General features: G+C 44.7%; 1 protein-coding gene across 1 annotated transcript; it reads left to right on the top strand.

Moving 5' to 3' along the window:
* Positions 1-16,852, top strand: mecp2 (methyl CpG binding protein 2). The gene is made up of 6 exons (XM_050063835.1): positions 1-240; positions 7,153-7,330; positions 7,415-7,623; positions 7,712-7,905; positions 8,015-8,151; positions 12,187-16,852. The coding sequence occupies exons 1-6, from the start codon at positions 209-211 to the stop codon at positions 14,650-14,652; spliced, it is 3,216 nt and encodes a 1,071-aa protein (XP_049919792.1). The 5' UTR covers positions 1-208; the 3' UTR covers positions 14,653-16,852.
* Positions 16,853-23,996: the final 7,144 nt, after the last annotated feature.

Here is a 23,996-nt window from a genome sequence, read left to right as displayed (position 1 = left end):
ATTTTTACGGATTTTTTGGAGCGTGTCCCTGAACGTCTCAGTGTGACCGATGAGAGTTCACATCTCGCGGGACTACACCGCCCCTGCGCTTGCGTTGACCTCATCTATGCGCAGATCTCGCGATGTTCGGAGGGGGCGGGGTGCAGCAGGAGGGAGCAGAGATGTTTGGAGGCTTTTTTTTAATATAAAATTATTTATTTAAATAAAAATGGCCGCCGTGGAGAGCGGAGAGGAAAGACTGTAAGTGGGGTCTTTTACATTTTATCCTCCGTTAAAGCGCCGCTGCCGCCGCCGCCGCCGACCGTTTTGTGTCGTGTGTTTTATTGAAGTAAAAGTGCGTTGATTTTTACCCCGGCCTGTCTCGGCGGAGCGGGGTTAGCGGGAATACGTCACCAACTTACTGCTCAGTCCGTACTTTAGCTGCCGCTGTAGCCGGAGCGGAGGCACGGAGCTCGGCTTTAGCTTTAGCCCGCGTGCCCGTGAGCCGCCGGGCCGCTCTGACTTCCACACAACTCCCGGGGAAGTGAGGCCGGGGGTCGGCGATGGTGTGTCCGGGGCTCGGCGGTGTGTCCGCCCGCCTCCGTCAGACGGGCAGGGAGCTAACAGGCTGCTAGCTCGTTAGCAAACACTGAGAGTGTGTTTTCATCAGGCTGAGTGTTTAGACTGCTGTACCCGGGTTAACCCCCCGTTACACACACACACACACACACACACACACACACACACACACACACATACACACATCCCGTTATCTGCCCCCGCCCCCTGTCAGACAGTTTAATCAGATTATTACCCTCATCATCATCATCATCATTAGCAGGCAGCTGCCTCAGTGCTGCTGAGCCAGGCAGCGGTGTGTGTGTGACTCTGTGTGTGTGTCCAGGCTGGAGTCGAACCCGCGGCTGTTTGTGTACGGGACGCTCCGCGGGGGGAGGGGAGGGCTCACTTCCTGTTCTGCTCTGCTTCACCTCCACCTGCAGCTTCATCATCATCACCACACAGAGGGGTTCCCAACCTGAGGGTCGGGACCCCAACAAGAGGTCATGTGATCAGTGTGAGGGGTCAGCAGCAGACATGACGACATGATCATGTGATTGTTAGAAGGCGTTCTTCTTCGTCTTTATTTAATTAATACGGTGGTGTACGTCCTCAGGCCTGCAGGAGGAAACAGCTGGTCACAACCAGTTAGGGACTGTTCTTTACTAATAAGGGGGAGGCATGTCAAATAGTTTTAAAGCACTGTGGAGTGACTTATGTTTTTCACTCTGGCTGAGGGGAGGGCCATACAAATACAAACACAGGGTTCCCATGGTCATGGAAAACCTGGAAAAATTGTGGAATTTCACGCTCACATTTTCTTGCCCCATTTTCTTTGCATTTTTAAACACATTAGAGTCAGACTCTATTCAAACATAATTTAAAGTAGCGAGTAAACATTACAAGAGAGACGAACCCACAGAGAAAATAACGCAACATGTGATGTAAACAAAATGTTATCACACGTTGACGCATGTTAGAGCTACGTCATGTCAACAGCCACAGAAAATTAATTTGTTGTTATCTTACGTTAGGTGTACGATGAACTACAGAAGATACAATTTCATTATACACAATAAAACCTGACAAAAAAAAAATTTGACTATGAAATTCAAAAGTCATGGAATTATTAAAAATACTTGAATGTGTTGGAAAGGTCGGGGAGTTTTATTGAGTATAATGAAATTGTTACAATAATCCTCTGTAGTTCACCTTACATGTAAAGTTACGTAAAGGCGTGGAAGATGTAACGTAGCTCTGACATGCGTCAGTGTGTGATAATGTTTTTTTACCGTCACTTACGTTTCATCATTTTCTTCATGGGTTTGTCCCTCCCGTCATGTTCAGCCAGCTGAAATTATGTTTGAATCTGATATTTTTAAAATTGCCGAGCATATATGGTGAAAAAAAAAAAAAAGTTATTACGGGTTCCTGAAAAGTCAGGGAAAAGTTTGGAAATTTTGTCCATAAAAATTTGTGGGAACCCTGTACATGGTTGTAATTAGTGTTTATTTGTACGCTGATTTTTGAAGAAATTATTCAGGTTTGTTGTGCAGGTTTTACTTAAAAATTGCCAAAATGACCCCATTTATCATCCAGGGACTGTAAAACGTAAATTATTGTTTGGTTTTCAAATTTCCAGCGGGCCTTGGACACATCATGTGCAAAGAACGCTTGCGTCAGATAAAATAATAAATAACAAAATCTGAGTTTAAAATAGTAACATTTCATTAAAATCACTTTATTCTACATCTTTCTCAAATTTGTCCAAAAATTAACCGTTTGAACTCTGGGTGGGCTGCGATTTTGAACATGTTACGATATGCTGAGTATCCTGATAACATATTGTTTTTACCTTTTTTTAACTGCAGATTCTGTCAGCAAAAAACTACGATCGGTATCTGGTGATGACGTGAACAGTTTCTTGTTATAACAAGATGTTTTTCACATTTTTACAAGAATTGTTTTTACGTTATAACAAGAAAAGTTTATTTTCTTTGAACAGTTTTGTGTTATAACATGAAAACATCTTGTTATAACAAAAATGATTCGTTACAACATGAAAAATAATAGTTTTTCACATTATTATTACTTGATACTGATTGTTGTTTGTTTTGTTTTTGTTTTTTTGTTTTTTCTGGCGTGGCATCGATACGTTTCTGTACCCAGAGGAAAACATCTGTTTGATCTCATAAGATAAAGTTTTCAGTCTGTTCATCTCACTTTAGACTTTTATTATTGCACTAAATTGTTTCTTGTGAACTGAAAAATCAACTGATTATATCTTTCTAGTAAGTGACCAAAAGTTTAATCTCTATTTGTAATTTTAGTAATTTACACACATCTCACAGAGCATAAAGACGTTTCATGCTAAAAATCAGTGTTTCTCCGACGCTCCTCCGCACAGCCGGGGCTGGAGCCGAGCAACAGCTAACGTTAGCTCAGCTTGTTTCTCTGATAATTTAAGACTCGGACGTCTGATGGAAGCGGCGACTTGGGGGCTGAAAAATGAAGCTAGAACCTGCAGTTCCTCTAATGTCCACTAGAGGCCGGCTCCAACAGTGAGTCAGTCCCCACAGACCTCCATGTTAACATGTAGAAATACACATGTTTACAGCCTGGTACTAAAAACAGTTTTACGCAGCGTTCACACTGGACGCGGAGGCACGCCGGTTTTCTCTGGAGCACTGTCCGCTTGCTTTCGGTGCCTGTGTTAACCAATTGGGCTGTTCACACTGGCGGCGGCGCGGTGCCGAGCGCCCTGCAGTTATAGTTTCGGCGTCTGGTCTATTTTTCATGCGAGCTGCGAGTCACACAAACACACTGGAAATCTCTACTAAACATTATAAAGGTTAAATTAGATAATTAGATGATAAATGACAGAAATGCATCCCATGATTCCATGTGTTTGTCAATTGTGTCTAAACAGAGACGAGCAGAGACACACACACACACACACACACACACACATAACGAGCAGGATGTAAAAAGTGTAACAATGAGGCTTCAAACTGCTAAACCACAGACTGTGTATAAAGATGGATGACGCGTCTCCACTTCCTCCCACTGTACAAAAATGAAGCCGAAATGTACTGGATGTGGTCGCTGCCATCTTACGCAGGTGACATAATATGGAGCATTCCCGCCCATACACCCTTTGGCCCAATCACAAGCGGCGCCATTGATAGCAAGCATACTGATTGGTTCAAACAGCTGTCAATCATGACCCCAAACCCGCCTCTTATAGCATTAAATAACTGATTAAAGCAAACTGATCAGAAAACACGTGAACAAACAGCAGCCTGATAAGAACGGCTTTAAACTACAGAAACCGCCTTTGGGAAAAATTTGAAGGACGTATAGTTTTAGTTTGGCCTGTGTCCCATCGGCTAACATGGAGGGGGGGGGGTTTATGACCTGTACTGCAGCCAGGGGACGATCCAGATGTTTTATCATCTGGCCGAGGGCCTCTCAGGTTGGGGGCCTCTGAGGTCAGGCCTCGGGCACAAAGAGGACGGGTTTATTTATCCTCTTTTTATTAATTTTCACATCCATTAATCCATTTCTGAAAATCTGTTTTGTTTTGATTTGTTTCTTGATGAACTGCTTCGTCTGTAAAATGTCAGGAAATGTTTTAAGTTTTAAAGGTTTTGTCTTTAAACGTCGGACCAACAGAAACAGATTCAGTTTACTGAGACAGAAAAACAGAGAAGCATCAACGTCTTCATCTTTTCTGCTCGAAAATATAATTAATACTTAAATTTTAAGATGAAGTTTCTTTGTATTGATTGAAGATGATTTGAGAAGTTGACACAGCGTAGGGAGAAACATGTGACTGAAAACAGATCGGGACTTTGTGTCTGTAGTTTGTTGGTCCTGCAGGGTGATGGACTGATCTGGGATCTGTGTTGTCATGTCGTGGGTCGAGTAAAGATGGCGGTCAGTTTAACGTCACTTCCTCTTCTAAACATCTGGATGTTAAAATCATCTGTCAGCTGCAGCATGAGGCAGATTTCAACAGTTCAAGTCTTCTTCTTGTCCTCAAATTAAAGACTGATGGTTCAGAAGTAAATGAATGAAGTCTGTAAACATTTGGCTTTTTTTTGCTTTCAAACACAGATTAAAACACTCAAAAGATGATTAAGACTAGTATGATCAGCTGTTAATGATTAATAATACTAATTGATAAAATTTTGAGGAGCATTTTTATTTGACACAAGATGAACTTAATAATTAGCAAACTAATCAGACTTATCAATAAATATAATGCGCAGAACAGAAATAAGACAAAAGAGCTCATTAAAAAAGCAGACAGAAAAAACAATAATAAAACTTAAAAAAAATATTAAACTTCTCAAGTCAGACTTTTTGTTTGTGGATGTGAATGTGAAATCATAAAGGAGAAATAGGACATCAGAACATCACTTCCTGTTAATCACCACCTGGAGCACGCTCAGTGTGAAAACGCTGTGCACTGTTTTGCTCCGGCCTCCAGGTTGAGCGATGGTGTGAAACAGGCTTTAGGGTACGTTTCCTCTTGTTTGGTGGGTGTGTCAGAGATGTTACCCAATCAGCAGCCATGTTTATGTAAACCAAATTCTGGTATTGCTGGCGATAGCCGTGGCCGGACGCGTTACGTGTTTGGGTCGTCTGTCCGTCTTATTCTGGTGAACTCGATATCTCAAGTACGCTCTGAGGGAATTATTTCAAACTTGGCACAACAGTCCTCTTGGAGTCAGGGATGAGCTGATTAGATTTTGGTGGTCAAAGGTTAAAGGTCACTTTGACCTCACAACATGTTTTTGGCCAAACCCAAGAATTCATGCACTAATTAGGGCTGGGCGATATGACCTCAAATGAATATCATGATTAATTGAGCATTTGGCCTTGATAGCGATTAATGAACGATTGTTTTGTGTTTGCCGTCAGAGTTCACTGACAAGGTTTAAATATGCTCAACTATTAAAGCTGGGATTTTTTTTCTAATCAAAGAGTGAATCTTCTGATTTTAAATATAACTGAAGGAAACACACAGATGAACTATTGTCTTGAATCTGTTTCAGAGTGTGTGACCTTTGTAAATGCTGTGTTACGGAGAGCTGCTGTGTGGAGGTGCCTGTCAGTCGAGCTGTGTACTGTTCATATTCGGTGACGTGACGGTGCTCCAGGTGCTGACGCAGATTGCTGATGTCACCTTTCTGAAACAGTTTTTCCGCAGTGTTTACATTTGATTTCTTTTTATTCAGTGTCGTTTTCATGAAAGCCAAAATGTGTCCAAACAACGGACACAGCGTTTCTCTTTGGTACGAGCTGCTCCAGTTGGCTTGTTGTTCGAGTTCTCCTCCACGTTGCTTCCAGGGCGATGACTGGACGAGGCAGAGTCACGTGACTACACACGCAGTAGTACATTTTTAAGACACACACACACACACACACACACACACACACACACACAGTGGGGAAAGTATTAACAGAATAAAAAGAAATTACCCACAAGGTCCAGATTACGTCAGTTAGAAGTACTGAATGTTGGTTTTGATTCATTTCCAGCCCGAACACCAGTTATAACAAAACTTGACACAAATGCCTAACAGGATAAAATAATGAAGGTCAAAAGGTCAAAGGTCAGCTTGACTGTGACATCATCATGTTTTAACGTCATATCTCAGGAACAGAAGGGGAGACATTTGGTCAGATACTGAATTGGTGACTCTAATCTTGAAACTGTGCTGATTGTATAGAATCCTTCTCCTCACATAACCAGATGTGGTCAGGGTCACGTCAGGTCATCTACACTGTTGTCTTCTCTTACACATTTAATGCTATTGGACTTCCGGGTCAAAGCCCGGGGCGGAAACTGTGGAGCATGCTCAGAGCGCCTCGGCCAGTTTGGGTCTGATTGACTGTATACATGCAGGAGTCACATGATCTGGGTGTGTTAGTCCCACTGTGACACATTCACTGCAGGACCATTTCACTCACACTGACATGTTTACAGGGATTTTAAAAGACTGGTTTAATAAATCCATTTTCTCTGTTGTCATGGAAACAGACTGAGTGACAGGAGGAAATAGTGACAGTGATAATTTTACGAAAGAGAGGAAGAATGAAGGAAGAGTGTTGTGTGTCTGTGTCCCTGGGCGTCTGTAGCTCTTGCTTCTGAACCTGAACGAACTTCAGTGAAAAATCTCAAGCAGGGCCGCCTGGTGGCCGAGTGGTTAGGAGGCTTACCCTGTAATCACATCACTGGTTCAATTCCAGTTCCTGTGTCTCTGTGGCTATCAAATGAATCCAGAACAGTTCAGTTAGGATGAGGTGCCACTGGATTCTGGCCGCGTCCAGGTGTCTTTGTGGTCTCTGTACGATAGATCGTTGACACGTGACATCAGAGCGCACATTCAGGAGGACAGTCACAGTGTTTCACTAAGTTTGCATGAAAAGGACAGGAAAAAAAACAAGCTGAGAAACTCCGCCCACTTTCACACCTGCACACACCTGACCAATCACTTTGTGAGCTAGTTGTCAGATTTGGAGTCTTGACCTCGGGAAATGCTGTGCAGCTTTGATGTCATGGGTGATCTAATGTTAACAGGCATGATGTCATCTCTTTCACAGAGAGGAGGGTCAGGAGGGGGAGGAGGGACCTGTCGACCCCCAGCCTCCCTCCAGAGAGAGAGACAGGTCCCACAGTAAGACCAAGAAGGCCCGCAAGGAGCGTCACCATGCCGAGCGGGGGGCGGAGACCACAGCCTCAGTGCTTCAGCCACAGGCGGGGGCGGAGCCACAGACCCAGGTAAAGACAGGTGGTGTAACAGCAGGGGTCAGAGGTCGGCCAGCTACCAAACAATGTAAACCTGGTTTCATGTCCTTCCTGCAGGCGTCGGAGCCGGTGGCGGGCCCCTCAGAGCCGGGTTCAGAGTCGGCGGCCGGCAGTGAGTCTGCAGGTTCTCCCAGGCAGCGGCGCTCCGTCATCCGGGACCGCGGGCCACTGTACGACGACCCGTCGCTGCCTGAAGGCTGGACCCGCAAACTCAAACAGAGGAAGTCTGGACGATCAGCGGGCAAGTTTGATGTCTATCTGATCAAGTAAGCCACGCCCACCCCTGATGATGATGAGACGGAGTGAATGAACGATATCGGAGATGATGTTTGTTGTTTCTGTCTTGTTGTTCAGCTCGGAGGGAAAAGCGTTTCGTTCCAAGGTGGAACTTATCGCCTACTTCCAGAAGGTCGGCGACACGACCACCGACCCCAACGATTTTGATTTCACTGTCACCGGTCGTGGTAGCCCCTCCCGCCGCGAGAAGCGTCCCCCCAAAAAACCCAAGGTGGTGAAACCATCGGGGCGAGGCCGGGGGCGGCCCAAAGGTACTCCAGCATTCACATTAAAGATGAAACTGAAGTTATTGAACTGAACGCGGCGGGGTTCATACGTGTTCTTTGTCCCATGTGTTTACTCGTCTCTGTGGTCATGTAGGCAGTGGGAAAATGCGGCAGGCGACAGAGGGCGTGGCCATGAAACGTGTAGTTGAGAAAACTCCGGGCAAACTGCTGGTCAAGATGCCCTTCGGCAAGGCAGAGTCCTCCATTGGCACCACCTCCACTGCCTCAAAGGTACACTCAGTCTGTCACCCATAATCCATATATGTCTTCTTGTTTTTTATACACCACTGCGCCGGCGAGAGCCATGACTGGAGCAATTATGTTGTCAGGCTGTACGTCCGCCTGTCCTTATGTTCGTCCGTCCCATCCGTGTCAACACGATATCTCAAGAATGTCTCAAGAGAATTTCTTTCAAATTTGGCACAAATGTCCACTTGGACAATGAACAGATAAGTTTTGTATTTTCAAAGCTCAAGGTCACTGCGACCTTTTCTGTCTCATTTTCTTTTAAGTGATATCTCAAGAACAGCTTAAGAGCAATTCTTTAAATTTGACACAAACGTCCACTTGGAATAAAGAATAAACAGGGTGGACTGGTGGGCGGAGTCATACAACCACAGGGCGGTGATTCTAGTCCTATTTCTAGAAATTTTTATTTTTCACTTTGCAAAACAATCAGTGAACACCAATTCCAAATACAATTTAAATCCTCCCTCCCAACCCGCTGTAACACCCAGAACACGAGTGCGAAACAATAAGTACATCAATAATGTGGCTTCAAAAAAATAAAATCTATGTAAAATAATTAAAAAAATAACAAATACATTAATCCTTAGTACAGGTGAGGATTTACAAGAACATAAAAACATAAAATCCACCTGACAGTACTTGTGATTAAAGTGCTTCCACCTTACCCTCACTCCTGTGCTCTTAAAAAAGCAATATACCTTCCCCACTTTACTTTTCTGCACCATTTCCTTTACGACATCCTTTCATACGCTGCAACCTTTTTCATTTCAGTTTCTGAGAGGCAGGTGTTCCAGGTTCTTTACAGTCTCTAAGAATAATCTGTAATCCATACATTTTTGAGATGTATATATTTTAAGGATGAGAGCAACTAAACAAATATACTTTTCTCAAGCAAATTCCTCCAGTCCTTCCACCTGGGAATTCTGGGAGAAATACGTTTTCAAGCAGCAAAACAAAACTCTTAGTGAAAGGGTGCCGAACTCTCTAAAAATTAACCTTTGACCCACGTATGTAGATTTTTTTCCCCACATGATGCTATAGAGCTGCTGTGATGTCCTTTCTGTATGCCGCCTTTGCGTTTTTACAACAAACTAAACAACGGCGGCATCATGTCGCTCCAGTGTGTGATTTTAATCCTCCTACAGACTGTGAGAGTTTATTGCAGCTACACTGTGCCACATGGATCTAATAAACTTGGGTACAAGGAAAAAAAAGTCAGTTATTCACCTTGTAAAATCGTGTTCTAAAGTATAAATGAATGAATCCTTCATTGCCCTAACAGGATATTTGCTTTGCACAACTGAGCATTAAGTAATATCAAAGAACACATCAACAACAGCACATAACATAAAACAAACAGCATTAAACAGCATTAAAAGTATCATCACTGGGAAATTGATAAAGGGCATCAAGTTTAAGAAGTGCTGTTTCCAGACCAGGTGATCAGAGCTTGTTAAGCAGCTGAAGGCTGCGTGGGACAAATTTTGTGATTCCTGGGCATGCTGTTCAATAAAATTCAATTCAATTCACAAATCACAATTTGCCTCAGAGGGTTTGCAACATACAATATCCCTCTGTTCATAGACCCTCACTGCAGATAAGTTAAAACTCCCCAAAAAAACTTTTATGGGGGAAAAAAATGGTAGAAACCTCAGAAAGAGAAGATCCCTCTTTTAGGACGGACAGACGTGCAATAGATGTCGTGTGTATAGAACAGATCAACATAATAAAATTACAGTAATCCATATTACGAAATGATTCATCGAGGACGACAGACAGAGAGACAGATGCACAGCAGATACAATGATGGCCAAAGCAACTATAACAATAGTAAAATAAATATGAATAATAATTGTAGTGTTATAATAGTATGTATGTTTTATGTCTAAATTCATTTATAATAGTATATGTATGTGACAATAATGAACATATGTGTATAATAACAGTAGAAGTATGACTAATAATAACAGCAGCAGGAGGCATCAGGCAGGACCACGGCAGCAGCACAACCACATCACACCATCCAGATGCAACCTCGATCCAACGGAATCTGTGATACAAGGGAGCGCAAAGGTTCCGAGGGAGAAGCCAAGTTAGCGATGTGCATTAATGGGACGTGAATGTTTGCAAATGGAGATAGACAGAAGACTAAGGAGACAGAAGGCCTAACTAGGGGCTGGTACAAGGCAGCTTGAGCCAGCCCTAACTATAAGCTTTATCAAAGAGGAAAGTCTTAAGTCTAGTCTTAAATGTGGAGACGGTGTCTGCCTCCCGGACCGTAACAGGAAGATGATTCCACAGGAGAGGAGCCTGATAGCTGAAGGCTCTGGCTCCTGATCTACTTTTGGAGACTTTAGGGACCACGAGTAACCCTGCGTTCTCAGAGTGCAGTGTTCTGGTGGGATAATATGGCACTATGAGCTCTCTAAGATATGATGGAGCTTGACCATTTAGAGCTTTATAAGTTAACAGTAGGATTTTAAATTCAATTCTGGATTTTACAGGGAGCCAGTGCAGAGAAGCTAAAACAGGAGAAATATGATCTCGTTTCTTAGTTCCTGTTAGTACACGTGCTGCTGCATTCTGAATTAGCTGGAGAGTCTTTAAAGACTTGTTGGAGCAACATGATAATAAGGAATAACAGTAATCCAGCCTAGAGGTAACAAATGCATGGATCAGTTTGCATCTTTTTGAGACAGAATGGGCTTAATTTTGGCAATATTACGCAGGTGAAGGAACACGGTCTGTGAAGTTTGTTTTATATGGGAGTTACAGGACATATCTTGATTAAATATTACACAGAGGGTCCTTACACTGGTGCTGGGGATCAGGGCAATGCCATCTAGAGAAACTATATCTTCAGATAGAGAGTTTCTGAGGTGTTTGGGGCCAAGAACAATAATTTTAGTTCTGTCTGAGTTTAACATCAGGAAACTGTAGCTAACCCCGGTTTTTAGGTCCATAAGACATGCTTGTAGTTTAGTAAGCTGATTGGTTTCTTCTGGCTTGATCGATAGATATAATTGTGTATCATCTGCATAGCAATGAAACTTTATGGAGTGATTTCTAATTTAATTGCCCAAGGGAAGCATGTATAAAATGTATAGAATTGTTCCAAATGAAGAACCTTGTGGAACTCTGTCACAAACTTTAGCATGCATGGAGGATTCATCATTAACATGAGCAAACTGAGAACTCAATGATCAGTTTGATCATAAGGTGGTTCAAAAGTGAACCTGGTACCAGCAACCCTTATTGATGAACAAGAGAACAAGAGTTACCAACTGATATACAGCTGGTAGTCTGTTAAATTATTTGGCAGGGGCGGCAAAGCAGATCCAGAAAATCCAAACTTGTAGTTAGGGTGAACTGAGAACGTGTGGCTGATGAGCCTGTCTCCAAGGTCTTCAACTTTCACCTTCAGAAAGACTTTCATTACATCCCATGTAAGGATGTGGACGTGGAATCTATGTAGGTCTTCAGGTGCCTGCTCAGAGTTGTCACCTGAAAGTTGTTGGGGCCTGTTGTGGTGGCAACCCAAGAAGTAGTGCACGCCACAAAATGGACTTTAGGGGTCCAAAGAACTCATAATTCAGCATTGAAAGGACTTTCAGTAGGCCTCAGAAAGGTTTCAGCTCAGGAAAGAGAGACAGGACTTTGCCCAAAGCTTTAGATGAACTGCTTACATGACTGGGGATACCCAGTCTCGGAAACTCTTGATTCTACTAGCAGGATCCTTGGGGGTTACTCGAGTTTGGGCAGTCCAGGGGTAAAGACCTCAGACCTTGTCCTTAAGGATGTATTGTAGTGGGTGTTGCGGCCAAGGCTGTGCGATTATGTTTATGATTTTCATGGTCAGGATTTTAATGCATTGCCTGGAGGAGACCCAACACAGGTAGATGACATGTACATGGACAAAGTAAAGTTTGTGCTTTAGGACCTTATTCTAACAGTTTATAAAAATGCAGTGACAATGTTGATGCTAATGCTACCTGTTGATGTGGTAATTCCCTGCAGGTGGTGTCTCCTGCCCTGGTGCCCAAGTCCCGTCCCGGCAGAAAGAGGAAATCAGAACAGGAACTTCCAGCCCCACCACAGACCGCTCCGAAGAAGCGGGGCAGGAAACCTGCCTCAGCCTCAGCAGCATCATCGGTCGCCACAGCATCCAGCTCCACGGCATCAACCTCTGGTAGCTCAACAGCTGGAAGCTACGCTGCAGCTGCCATTTTAGCTGCAGAGGCCAAACGGAGAGCAGCCAAGGAGTCTTCCACCAAACCTGTTGTCCAGGAAACAGCCCTGCCAATCAAAAAACGCAAAACGAGAGAGACAGTGGAGGAGAGGGAGAGCGTTCAGACTCCAACCACTACAACAACTGAGACTGAAAAAAGGGTCTCTGTAGAGGGGGAGACAGGTAAAGGGGAGGGAGCAGCAACCTCAGAACCTCAGCCCGCCCCTTCTGAGCAGAGTCCGTCACAATCACAGAAGCAGCCCGCTGGTTCAGATGAAAGCCAACCACATGGACACAAGGCGCATAAAGGGAGGAAGCACAAGGAGAAAACGGGAACAGCAGCAGGAGAAGGAAGAAGCAGAGGAGAGGAAGTAGATGAAGATGTAGGTGATAAGGGAGGAGAGGGAGGAGGTGGAGGAAGGAGTAGCAGCAGCAGCAGTAGCATTAGCCCATCAAAAAGCCACAAAAGGAAGGAGCGACCACCTCACAAACACCACCACCATCACCACCACCACCACCACCATCATCATCATCGCCACCAACATTCCTCTGCCTCCACATTGGATCAGCCTCCTCCTCCTCCTCCAGCCTCTGGACACCCAGCACCCTCCAGTCAGTCCAGGCCTGAAGTCAAGCCCCAGACTGTGCCTCAGCTCACCACTCAACAACTGCAGCACACTCAGCAAGCTCTTCCCAGACCACAATCCAAGTCTGCCCCTCAGTCCCCACCTGAACCTCGGCATCCTCCTCCTCAGCCGCGGCATCAGCCTCAACCGCGTTTCCAGCAGCATCCTCAGACCCAGTCTCCCAGCCAGCCCCAAGTCCAGCCTCGATACCCAGCATCCCAGCCCTCTCCTACCAGGCATGTCTCGCCCCAGTCAAGGTCCCAACAACCCCCACCCCAAACCCACAGTCAGACCCCAGCTTCCCCTCAAAAATCCCAGTCACAGCTTGTCCACTCCCCAGCCCAGCACCAAATCCAGCCTCAGGCTCAGCATGCTCCACCTCAGTCACACCCTCCTCAGTCCACATCCATTCTGCACGTTCATCCACCCCAAACAAGGCATCCGCATCCACAAACCCAGTCTCCCACAATACTCCAACCTCAAACCCAACCCAGGCACCCCCCTCAACCCCAAACCCAGCTCAAACAACAATCTCAACCCCAGCCCCGGCAATCACTGCAGCCTCAACTCCAACCCCAGGCTAGGACCACCGCCCAACTTCAGACTCAACTGCAGCTCAGAACCCCTGCCCAAATGCAGCCTCAAACCCAGTCTAGGGCCCCAGCCCAAACTCAGCATCAACCTCAGTCCAGGCCCCCAGTCCAAATTCCGCCTCAACCCCAGTCCAGGACCCCAACCCAAACTTCGCCGCAACCTCAGTCCAGGATTGCAGCCCAAACTCCGCCTCAACCCCAGTCCAGGACCCCAACCCAAACTCCGCCTCAACCCCAGTCCAGGACCCCAGCCCAGACTCCGCCTCAACCCCAGTCCAGAACCCAGGCCCAAACTCAGCCTCAACCGCAGTCCAGGACCCCGGCCCAAACTCAGCCTCAACCCCAGTCCAGGACCTCAGTCCAAACTCAACCTCACCTGCAACCTCGGCATCAAGCGCAACCCCAACAGCAGACGAGGCATCCATCACAACACCAACTCCAGACTCAATACAGACCGCAACCCCGACAGTCTCTCTCCCAGCCTAGGCCACCCCAGTCCCAAGCACAACCACACTTTCAGCGGATTCAAACACAGCCACGCCCCCAACCCCACCCTCAGCTCACCAGGCCCCATGTGCAGCACCTTGCATCCCACCGACTGTCACCCAGTCTAACCAGAACCAACCTGGTCCCTTCTCAGCAGAACCAGAGCGAACAGCCCCAAGATCTGAGCACCACGCGACCTGGCCGAGGAAGTCTGCTGCCGAGGCGAGAGGTCAGTGCGGAACGCGCCAGGGCGGAGGGGAGAGGGGAGTCGGCCATGGCATCAGAAAGCAGAGAGGTTTTAGGTGGAGAAAGAGGGTCAAACAGCACCTCGAGGCCTCCCAGCTCCATGCCTTCTGGACCTCCAGGAGTCGCCGGGGCCGGGGTCGGTCTTGTTCCTGGGGGAGACAGTAGGGCTAGGCTCCGGGCGGAGCCAGATGCAGCAGGTGAGGGCAGGGAGCTCAGAGACATCGTCCCCCAGTCCGCCGTCCCCTGTCCCAGCCGAGAAGAAACGGTAGAGTCACGGACTGCCGTCAGCGAAAGAGTCAGCTGATTGATCGGGCTGATTGATCGGTAGACTGATGGACTGAGTCAGCACCAGTTGGAAGAGGAGTGTGACTGGGCTGGTCATGGACGTGTAATGATTTTACACTGTTTTCAGATAGAAGGATAACGTCACACAGAGCTGGTAGGACTGTCGCAGCTTCTACTCCGTCTGATTCTGTCTGGAGACTCTGTAAAGTTCTGGATCTGAGAACCAACCTGGCGCTGAGGGACAGCTGGAGAGGAGAACAGATAGTGTCTTTTTCTAGGAAAAACAAACAAAGAGGAAAAACCGATAAAAAAGTGTGTGTGTATATATAATCAAAAGGCAGCTGTTGTGTCCCGCTAGTCTCCGAGGGGAGGGGGGGAGTAGTTTGGAACTAAAAACCAACGCTTAACAACACATTACTCTGAACGAAACGTTGCTTCCGGAATATAACCTGTTTTCTTTTGTTTTGTTTTTTTATTTCGTATTTTGATAGTTTATTGTTTTGTCTCTGTTATACAGCTTTAAACTCTGATATTATTGACTGACGGTCCCTTAACTCATCGCCGTGCTGCTGACTGACAGTCCCTTATTTAAAGTCCCGTCTCTCGCTAAGACTCCTCCTACTGACTGACAGTCCCAAACTGAAACTAGTCCACGACTGAAAGCCTCAGAGGTGATGTGGGGCGGTGGTTTGCACCTTTAACTGGTTTCTTGGAAATCTCACTTTTCTTTTCCTCCCCATTTTACATCAAGTTCACAATAAACACAAAGGGGCGTCTGTAACGTTTTCCATCCAATTCCAGACCGCCCCCTACAGGTAGCGATGTATGAGTATTCATGTTTATGACTCTACACAGACCTCATTCTGAACTGAGTCTTTAAAACCCATTTTAAATATTGTTTGAAATGTTTGAACAGCTCGAGGCGTTCTTGTTTCCTCCCGTCAGACGCCACAACGGCCTCAGAAACAGTCGAGTCGGTGGTTTGATAGGAAAATCTCGAGCGCTCCTCGTTCGTTTTTCAAGTATTTCAAACGCAGCAAGTTGTTCTTCCAGGTTAGAGATTCTTCCATACTGGTCTTCATGGAATCTGTTTGTTTCGGTAGTGTTTTTGTTTCCAAAGGAAGCGCTTTTAATATCAAACCAAACCCACTTTTACAGTAGCTTTATTTTAGTTTGTAGTCTTAATGAAAGAGTGGGAAATGGACTCATTTTTATTGTGTCTTCGTGTTGAATGTCTGGAACAGTTTGCACTCCTCCAGTTTGTACAATCAACCGCCTGCATGTCGCTCGGAGACCCTGCAGGCCTTCAACTGGAGCCGCACGTACACAGAGGTCGACCTCGCGGGAGGTTTACTGTCGGTCATGTTGGCGGTGTGAGGGAGGACGTTCTGCAGAAGTAAAACCCTGAACGAGGTCTGGTTCAGCTTCACGTGGAGTCACAACACACAACAATTCAGTGAGCAAAAGTTTGAGTCTGTACGTCCAGATCCGGGAGCGTGAAGGAGAGAGCAGAGCAAGTTCAGCAATGAAACAACCTGCAGGACCTCTGCTGATGGTCTGAACTGAAATAAACATTCAGCAGAAACAAGTTATTCAGTTTCAACAAAACAGACTCAGATATTTTAGAGTTTCTACAGTTATATGCTGAGTTTACCCTTCATGATCTGAGCTCTGATTTTCACCAACAGTTTTTGGAGCTTGGTGACAGAGTTCCAGATCAGAGAGAGATCGGCGCTCCCATGAGCAACAATCGCTATCTGTGAATTTTGAGGTATATATCTGGAACTCCCTGAGTCCAAATCCTGCAGTGTGAAATTAGTTTTGACGGCAAATACAGCAGCGACGAACTCAAGCCAATATGAGCAAAAGGTACAGGGCAAGGGAAACACCAGGGGGAGGAGTCTTAACACCTGCAACAGAACTCCTTGTTTTTGACTGCAAATCAGCGCACAAGCAGTTGGGATGGCTTCTTGAGTGCATCCATTTTTGGACCTTTTCCTGTATCATTCCTCGTGTGTTTTGTCGACAGACTTGTCAGGTTTCCTCCTGGCTAAAGTGTGGCCGCCGGTCGCCAATCACTTGTGTAATGTGCAAACCCCAACGCCTTGATGTGATTTTGCCACATAGGACATGCTCCTGGATCAACATCCCACACTGCGCTTCTGGACCAGCATTGCAATCAACCAGTCACAGCCCTCTGACATCATCAGTGTGCTGCTCCTGCGCCTCTCTCAAAATTCCTAATTTTCCAAACTGAAGGTTGTGCAATTGAACAAAATCCTCAGAAACATGAACAAAATCCTTATAAGCTGCTACAGGTTTAGCGAGTTAGCTTGCTAACTAGGATGGCTATGCTAACATTAAAAGCTAATATCATTTTGCAGTTGTGATTGACACATTTTTCCTCCTTTTTCCACAGCCAATTTAGACCTTTTTTTTTTTTTGTTGTTGTTGTGGCAAGATTGCCGTGCGATACGTTGATCCAGGACCATCACCGCTATGTCGATCCTGGATAATTTGTTGATCTTGAGTAGAATTGCTTAAGTTGATCCAGGCCCATTACTGCTTTGTTGATGTCGACAAACACAAATTATCCAGAATCAACGCAGTGATGATGGTTCTGGATCAACAAATTATCCACGGTCAACACGAGCACTCTGATCTTGGAAAAACCAAAATAAAAACTTTTTTAGTAGGCTGTAAAAAAGGAGAAAAAATGTGTTATTCACAGCTATTTACAATTGAAAGATAATATTATCTGAAGTCTTTGTAAACAATAATCTAGCCTACTTAGTTAGCAGCTAACTCGCTAACCCTGCAATAGTTTATATGGATTTTGTTCAGTGTCTCTGAGCATTTTGTTGAATTGTACCAACTTCAATTTAGAAAACTAGCTTAGCTCAGAAGAAGGACAAAAGAATTTTTAAAGAAGCGCAGGAGCAGCACACTGATGATGTCAGAGGGCTGTGATTGATTGATTGATTGATTGATTGATTGCAATGTTGATACAGGAGCATGTCCTACTTGGCTAAAATCACGTTGTGCAGCCTATGATAGCTCATGAAAGCTGTACAGTGTTAGTTGCCATTAGACGCAGTAACAGAATCACAAACTCCTGCATTTGATTTTTTTAAGAATCTCTTGTGTGATCAGATCGGCCAGTTTATCTCCAGCGGGGTTTGACCTGAACGTCACCTTTTGGGCCTTGTCAGCCTTGTCATTGGTCTACATGACTTTAAGGCCCCAGCTACACCTATACAGATATTTCAGAAAACAAATACTTCCCCTCCCGTTTTAAAAAATAATGTTGTGGTTTTACAGAACATCGGCATCCACACAAGAACACAAAAACAACTCCAAACTTTGGCCGCCATTATCTTCCCTCAGCGGCCTCTCCTCGTCTCAAAGGTAGTAAAGTGTACAGGCTGATGTGACCTTTTTCAACACACCATAATTTCATCAATGTTGATTCCTGTTTAATGTGAGTATTAAGGAGATCACACAGTCCCATTCTGGAGAGCGTCCTACCATCTGCAGCTTCAACCGGTCTGATCTATAACAGTCGTTTCTCACAGACTTTAAACAGTGGACGCTGAGGTGGAGCAACAGCACTGGGCGCAGCAGACGCCTCTGTTTGTCCGTGAAGTGGTGCAGCAACAGTAGGTTTAACTGTGAAGTTGTCATCAGACCAAGCAGTGCAAACCATATGTAAACAAACAGGTAGTATGCACAAATTGAGGAGATGACGTCACTGTTTCTCAAGCGCTTTGTTTTACATCCACACGGATAAACGGACTAGAGTTTTAAAAATATGCAGCTTAGAAGGTGTTTTAAAAAATCTCAGATTTAGTGACCTGAAACTCCGTGTGTGTGTACGAGAGGCCAAATGTAGAGAAAATATCTGTTGATGAAAATATCTGCTTACATGTAGACGGGGCCAAACGTCTGGCGGTGAGATGTGGGCGTGTCCTGTTGAATCATGGATGTGTTGTAAGAACTGGATATCAAAAACGGCGTCACTTGAATGAAAATGGCTCACTGGACACCCAAACCAAAAATGTTTTCTAGCTTCTGGCTTTGCTCCCATGTTGTGTGGCTCACTGCACACGCTCAGTAGAGTTTTACTCCCTGTAAACAGAAGCAGGTTCACTGATGAAATTTTATAAACAAACAGTCATCGAGTCAGTAAAAATATAATCTGCAAACTGTTAAATCATTTTTCTCAGCAGCTTGAGCGCGCTGATAATGCGAAGCTCTGTGATTGGCTGTTGGGGAAATGCATCCTGGAAGTTGTAGTTTTTGTGTCTGTAGGTTTGTTGTAGCCGTTTATCAAAGAAGCTTCTGTTCTGTTGTTCCTGCAGGAAGCTGAATGACTCCAGAGAGTCTCCTGAGCTCTCAGATCTGAACGTACAGACGCTGTTTGAATGTCGATGCTCTCTCAGTAGATAAAGTTTTGCACCTTAGTGTCCAGCGGACTCTGTGGCGAAGGCTCCCGCACTTTAACTATGACGTTAAAAAATTGAGCTTTTCACCCGTCGACCAGAAAACATCCAATAACTGAATGTCTTCATCCTGGATCCAATAAATGTGCCTCTAAAGTCCATGTCCTCTCACCTGAGGCTGCGGTCACATCATCGTGACCTCACACAGGTGACACTGTGTGTGTGTGTGTGTGTGTGTGTGTGTGTATCCACCTGAGGCTGAAGCGGCCTCACCTCTGCGTACCTGGCGCTCCGCCTGCCGCCCAGTCCACCTGTTAGCATGCAGTCTCTCACGCAGCTGCAGAAATCAAACGTCCCTCTGTGATCGGACTCACTCCACAGGACTCGACCCGGCACAAACTACAGTAACCAGCCACCATATTGCATGTTCCAGAGTTTAGTGCCTATAATATTGTGCGTCTTGCCAGAAGCCACCATGTCAGCCAAGCCATGTTGTGTTTCTAGACTTAGTAGTGATGTGTGTGGTGACTTCATAGTTGCTAATATTGAGGATGAATATTCTGCTTTTACTCTGGTTGGAATTCAGTGGAAACTCCAATACACTGTCGCTGTAGACAAAACTAGTTTTTACCTGTTTTCTTATTTTTATTTCTAACTAAAAGCGTTTGTTGTCCCCTGATCTGTGGTCGTCTCACTGATTGTAGCTCAACTCAAACCAGACCAGGAAGCAAGTGCATTTACTCAACTACTCTCACATCCAAGGTACTTTTACTTTGAGTATTTCCACTTCCTGCTCCCTTCTCCTCCGTCTCAGAGGTAAATCTTGGACTTTTTACTGCTGACAACTTCAGTTACTTCCTGTCCAGTGAAAACCATGTATCTCCAGATGTGTTGATGTTGAATGTTTGTGATAAACTGAATGTGTTGAGAAAATTCTCCGACTTCTTAAAGCTAAATAAACTCTTTAAAAACCCTCTTGGATCAGCGGGACAATGCATCGTCACAAAACTGAAAACAGGCTGTTCTTCTGACACCTTTTAGAGATACGTGGTTCTCACAGGACAGTCATACAACGGAGTTAAACTGAGCACAAACTTTAACACTCACAGCGTGTCTCAAATCTCACGCTTCTGTTGCTACTTCAGTCTAGTACACTACGTACTTCCAGTGTGGTGCACCAACTTCAGGAGGGTAGGACTGCCGTTTTGCACTTACTGCAACTGACGACGGCTTTTTCTAACTGCCTCTTCTTCTTCTGCATCTTCTTATTAAATGACAAGTTGCAAACAGACGGTGGAGCATTATCACCAACATTTGACCGCTGTCTCCACCCACACATAAACCAAACTTACACCACGTCACTGCTGATTAATATGTGCAGCCGTAGGTAGAAGCAAGTTAGCTAGCTAGCGAGGCTAAAGTTAGCTAGCAAGCATTATTGTTGGTGGTAACAAATTATTACAGACCTAACAACAAAAACTTTCGACACAGCGTCTGTGTTGATTAAAATGTGCTGCCATGGCTACATATATCCAAACGTTAATTCCAGACCTTTTCCAGGCCTGGAAATCACTTTCACGCTGTTTTCCTCCTGAATGTTGTTGAATTTCCCAACCTCAGCAGCCAGAGGATCTTATCTGGTTTGTTTAATCTGAACGGAGCGTTCATACAGATCGTGAGACTTTTTTAATTTTTGGGAGACGACCTCTGCTTTTTCTTATCATGATGTCAATCTGAACATGTATCCATCTAGAGATATGCTAACGCTAGCTAACAAGCTAACGTTAGCACTTGCATTATTGTTGGCCATACTGACGGCCTCTGTTTGACAACAGTTTTGGTACTAATGCAAAAAACATGTAGAACTAACGGCTCCTTGTTTTCTCCAGCTGCCATGTCAAAAGATGAGAAGTTTGCTACGTCATAAAGATGGCGACCGTTGAGGATGAGAAGTGTCCGTCATTCCACACTCAGCTTTTGAGAGTGACAGCAGTACACTGCATTTTCCCGTACTATGCAGTGTGAACGTACTTAACACACTCAAAATATGACATGTTTAGTACAGAAGTCTGAGATCTGAGACACACAGTAACTTCAGTGAGGTTTTGAATTCAGGACTTTTACTTGTAGTGAAGTATTTTCACAGTGTGTATTGGTCCCAGGGTTCCTGTGCAAACAGCATGAGCTGACAAGACACCATAAAGCTAAAAACAATCCAGGACCAGAGTAGATCATCAGTGTGTAGGACAGTTCATGGATCACTCATCAAGGAATTTATCGTGTAGAGCTGAAAAAAAATCATAATAATTAATAATGAAACAAACTTTCTCGCCGTCTCTTTTTCTGACAAAAATGTCAAACTTAAACATCAAATTAAACAATCGTTCAAGCCTTTGGTTGTCTGAGCAGCAGAACATGTCAGAGTGTAGACGAGTCATTTCATGGATCATTAACTCTCTTAAATCGTCAGAGTTTATGTGGTATAAAAGAAAATGGGACTCACGTCACACTTCACGCAAATCACACAACTCACACACTCCAGGGTTCACACACAGCGACAGCTGTGACTGGAGGCATTATGTTTTCGGTTTGTCTGTTTGTCCCATCCATGTGGAGATGAAATCTCAAGAGCGCTTCAAGGAAATTTCTTTAATTTTGACACAAACATCCACTAAGACTTAAGAATAAACTGATTAGAATTTGGTGGTCAAAGGTCAGTGTGACCTCATAACATAACATAAGTTTTAGTCCATAACTGAAGAATTCATCCACTAATTCTGACCAAACTTGACCCAAATGTCTAACAGGATAAAATAATGAAGGTCAAAAGGTCAAAGGTCAGCTTGACTGTGACATCATCATGTTTTAATGTCATATCTCAGGAACAGAAGGGGAGACATTTGGTCAGATACTGAATTGGTGACTCTAATCTTGAAACTGTGCTGATTGTATAGATCTTCTGTGTGTGAAGCATCCATGTTTTCACTGGCGGGGTCATACAACCACAGAGTGGACTGGTGGGCGGGGTCATACAACCACAGGGTGGACTGGTGGGCGGGGTCATACAACCACAGGGTGGACTGGTGGGCGGAGTCATACAACCACAGGATGGACTGGTGGGCGGAGTCATACAACCACGGGGCGGTGATTCTAGTTACCAATGGATTTTCAAGACTTTTCCACTAATTTTTTTGACCACATTGCCATGACTGTATAAACAGTTTAAAATGAGCAGGTTTAAGTAACGATCAAGTCATACATTATTTAACACTTCCCAGGTGTTTGTAGATCATCAAGCTGATAGCACTTAGTGACGTTACTCACTCGTTCGATATTCCAGCTGTCGACCGGCTGCACGGCCCTCTGCCTATAGACCAAACCGGCACATGTGAGTTCCTCACAAAACATCAAGGCTGCACCGTTTTTGGAGAAACTGAAGACATGTTTGGATTAAAAACAGCTGTTCGATGACCCGGCCTGAACCTGAGCATCTGGTTAATAAATGAAGACAGATTACTGTCATGTCCCTTCAGGCCACCCGTCCATGTGGATCGGTGTCCCAGGTCTGGTCCTGGTGTGTCACATTATAGTAGTGACGTTTCAACAGTCACACAATGCAGCATTTTAAATTAGTAACACAAGAAACAAGGGATGCACAACAACATCAGCACGTCATCAATATTTGCCAATAATGGCTTTGAAACATTTTCAGACCGACGGAACCACTGATGTAAATACGCCTGAGCAGCAACGCCTCAACCCAACCGCCTAAAGAAATGTTCAAATTTTCGGTTTCTGTAAACCACAGATCACATTGGTACCAAATTATGTAGCAAACTTAACGTTTCAACAGTGTTGTGGTTTAGGGCAAAAAACAACAACAACACTTGATTAGTGAGAGTATTAAAGTGAACAGAATCAGCCAAAGTGTTTTATCCTGTTTATCACAATGAATGAATGTCACAGACACTGAACAGTGTTTCATGTCTCCACCTGCTGGTGGGCCGTCACCATCACAGTCCGTGTGTATAATATGATGTTAATTCACTACAGAAGCATTCTCGGAACCCATCGGCTGTATCGCCGTCTGACTTGCGGCAGACGGCGATACAGCCGATGGGGGCAGATTTTTTGGCATCCCAGTTTGATTTGGGCGGAGGAGGCGAATTTCCGTTTCCGACTTCCGTTTATATATAAGTAAATATGCTGAACCATTGCAATGGATTCAGAGTTTGCAGTGACGGCAATTACGTTCCGCCTCGTTAGTTCACCGTACAGACCGTTTAACCTGGCAACAACTGCAGCCGGCTCAAACGTGATTGGTTAATATCATGCGGACTACAAACAGCCTACAACTGGAAACCAGGGCTCTTCCGCTCTTCCAGAGGCAAGATCTCCGGGGTTTGCCTACAGACTCTACATTCACTGAATGTAGAGTCTGTATATAGAGACTAATACAGAAGAGACTTAATGATCTGTTATCGGTCAAATGAGTTGCTACATATCGGCATATTGGATGGCAGCAGAAAATCCAAAATCATGCATCCCCACAAGAAACAATTACGTAATAACGTCAGACATGTTTACAAACATATTTTAAACAACAGCCAAAACAACATATATTCAAACTTATCCAAACCTTTCAGTTAATTCCAAACCTCTTCCAGGCCTGGAAATCACTTTTACTTTCTCGTAACTTTCAGTAATTTCATGACTGTGTGAACTCTGACACTGTTTTCCTCCTGAATACTGTTGACTCACCTGACCTCAGAGGCCAGAGGATTATAACATCTGAACGGAGCGTTCACACACATCATGAGACTTCGTTTAACTTTTGGGAGACGACGTCTCATGTTTATTATCGTGGTGTCTGAACATGAAACCAACGAGACACAGAATCAGCTCACAGACATGTTGAACT

This window comes from Epinephelus moara, chromosome 16 (genome assembly GCF_006386435.1).
Source record: "Epinephelus moara isolate mb chromosome 16, YSFRI_EMoa_1.0, whole genome shotgun sequence".
NCBI lineage: Eukaryota > Metazoa > Chordata > Actinopteri > Perciformes > Serranidae > Epinephelus > Epinephelus moara.
Note: the sequence above shows the minus strand (reverse complement) of the source record. Positions and strands in the feature narration are given on the sequence as shown.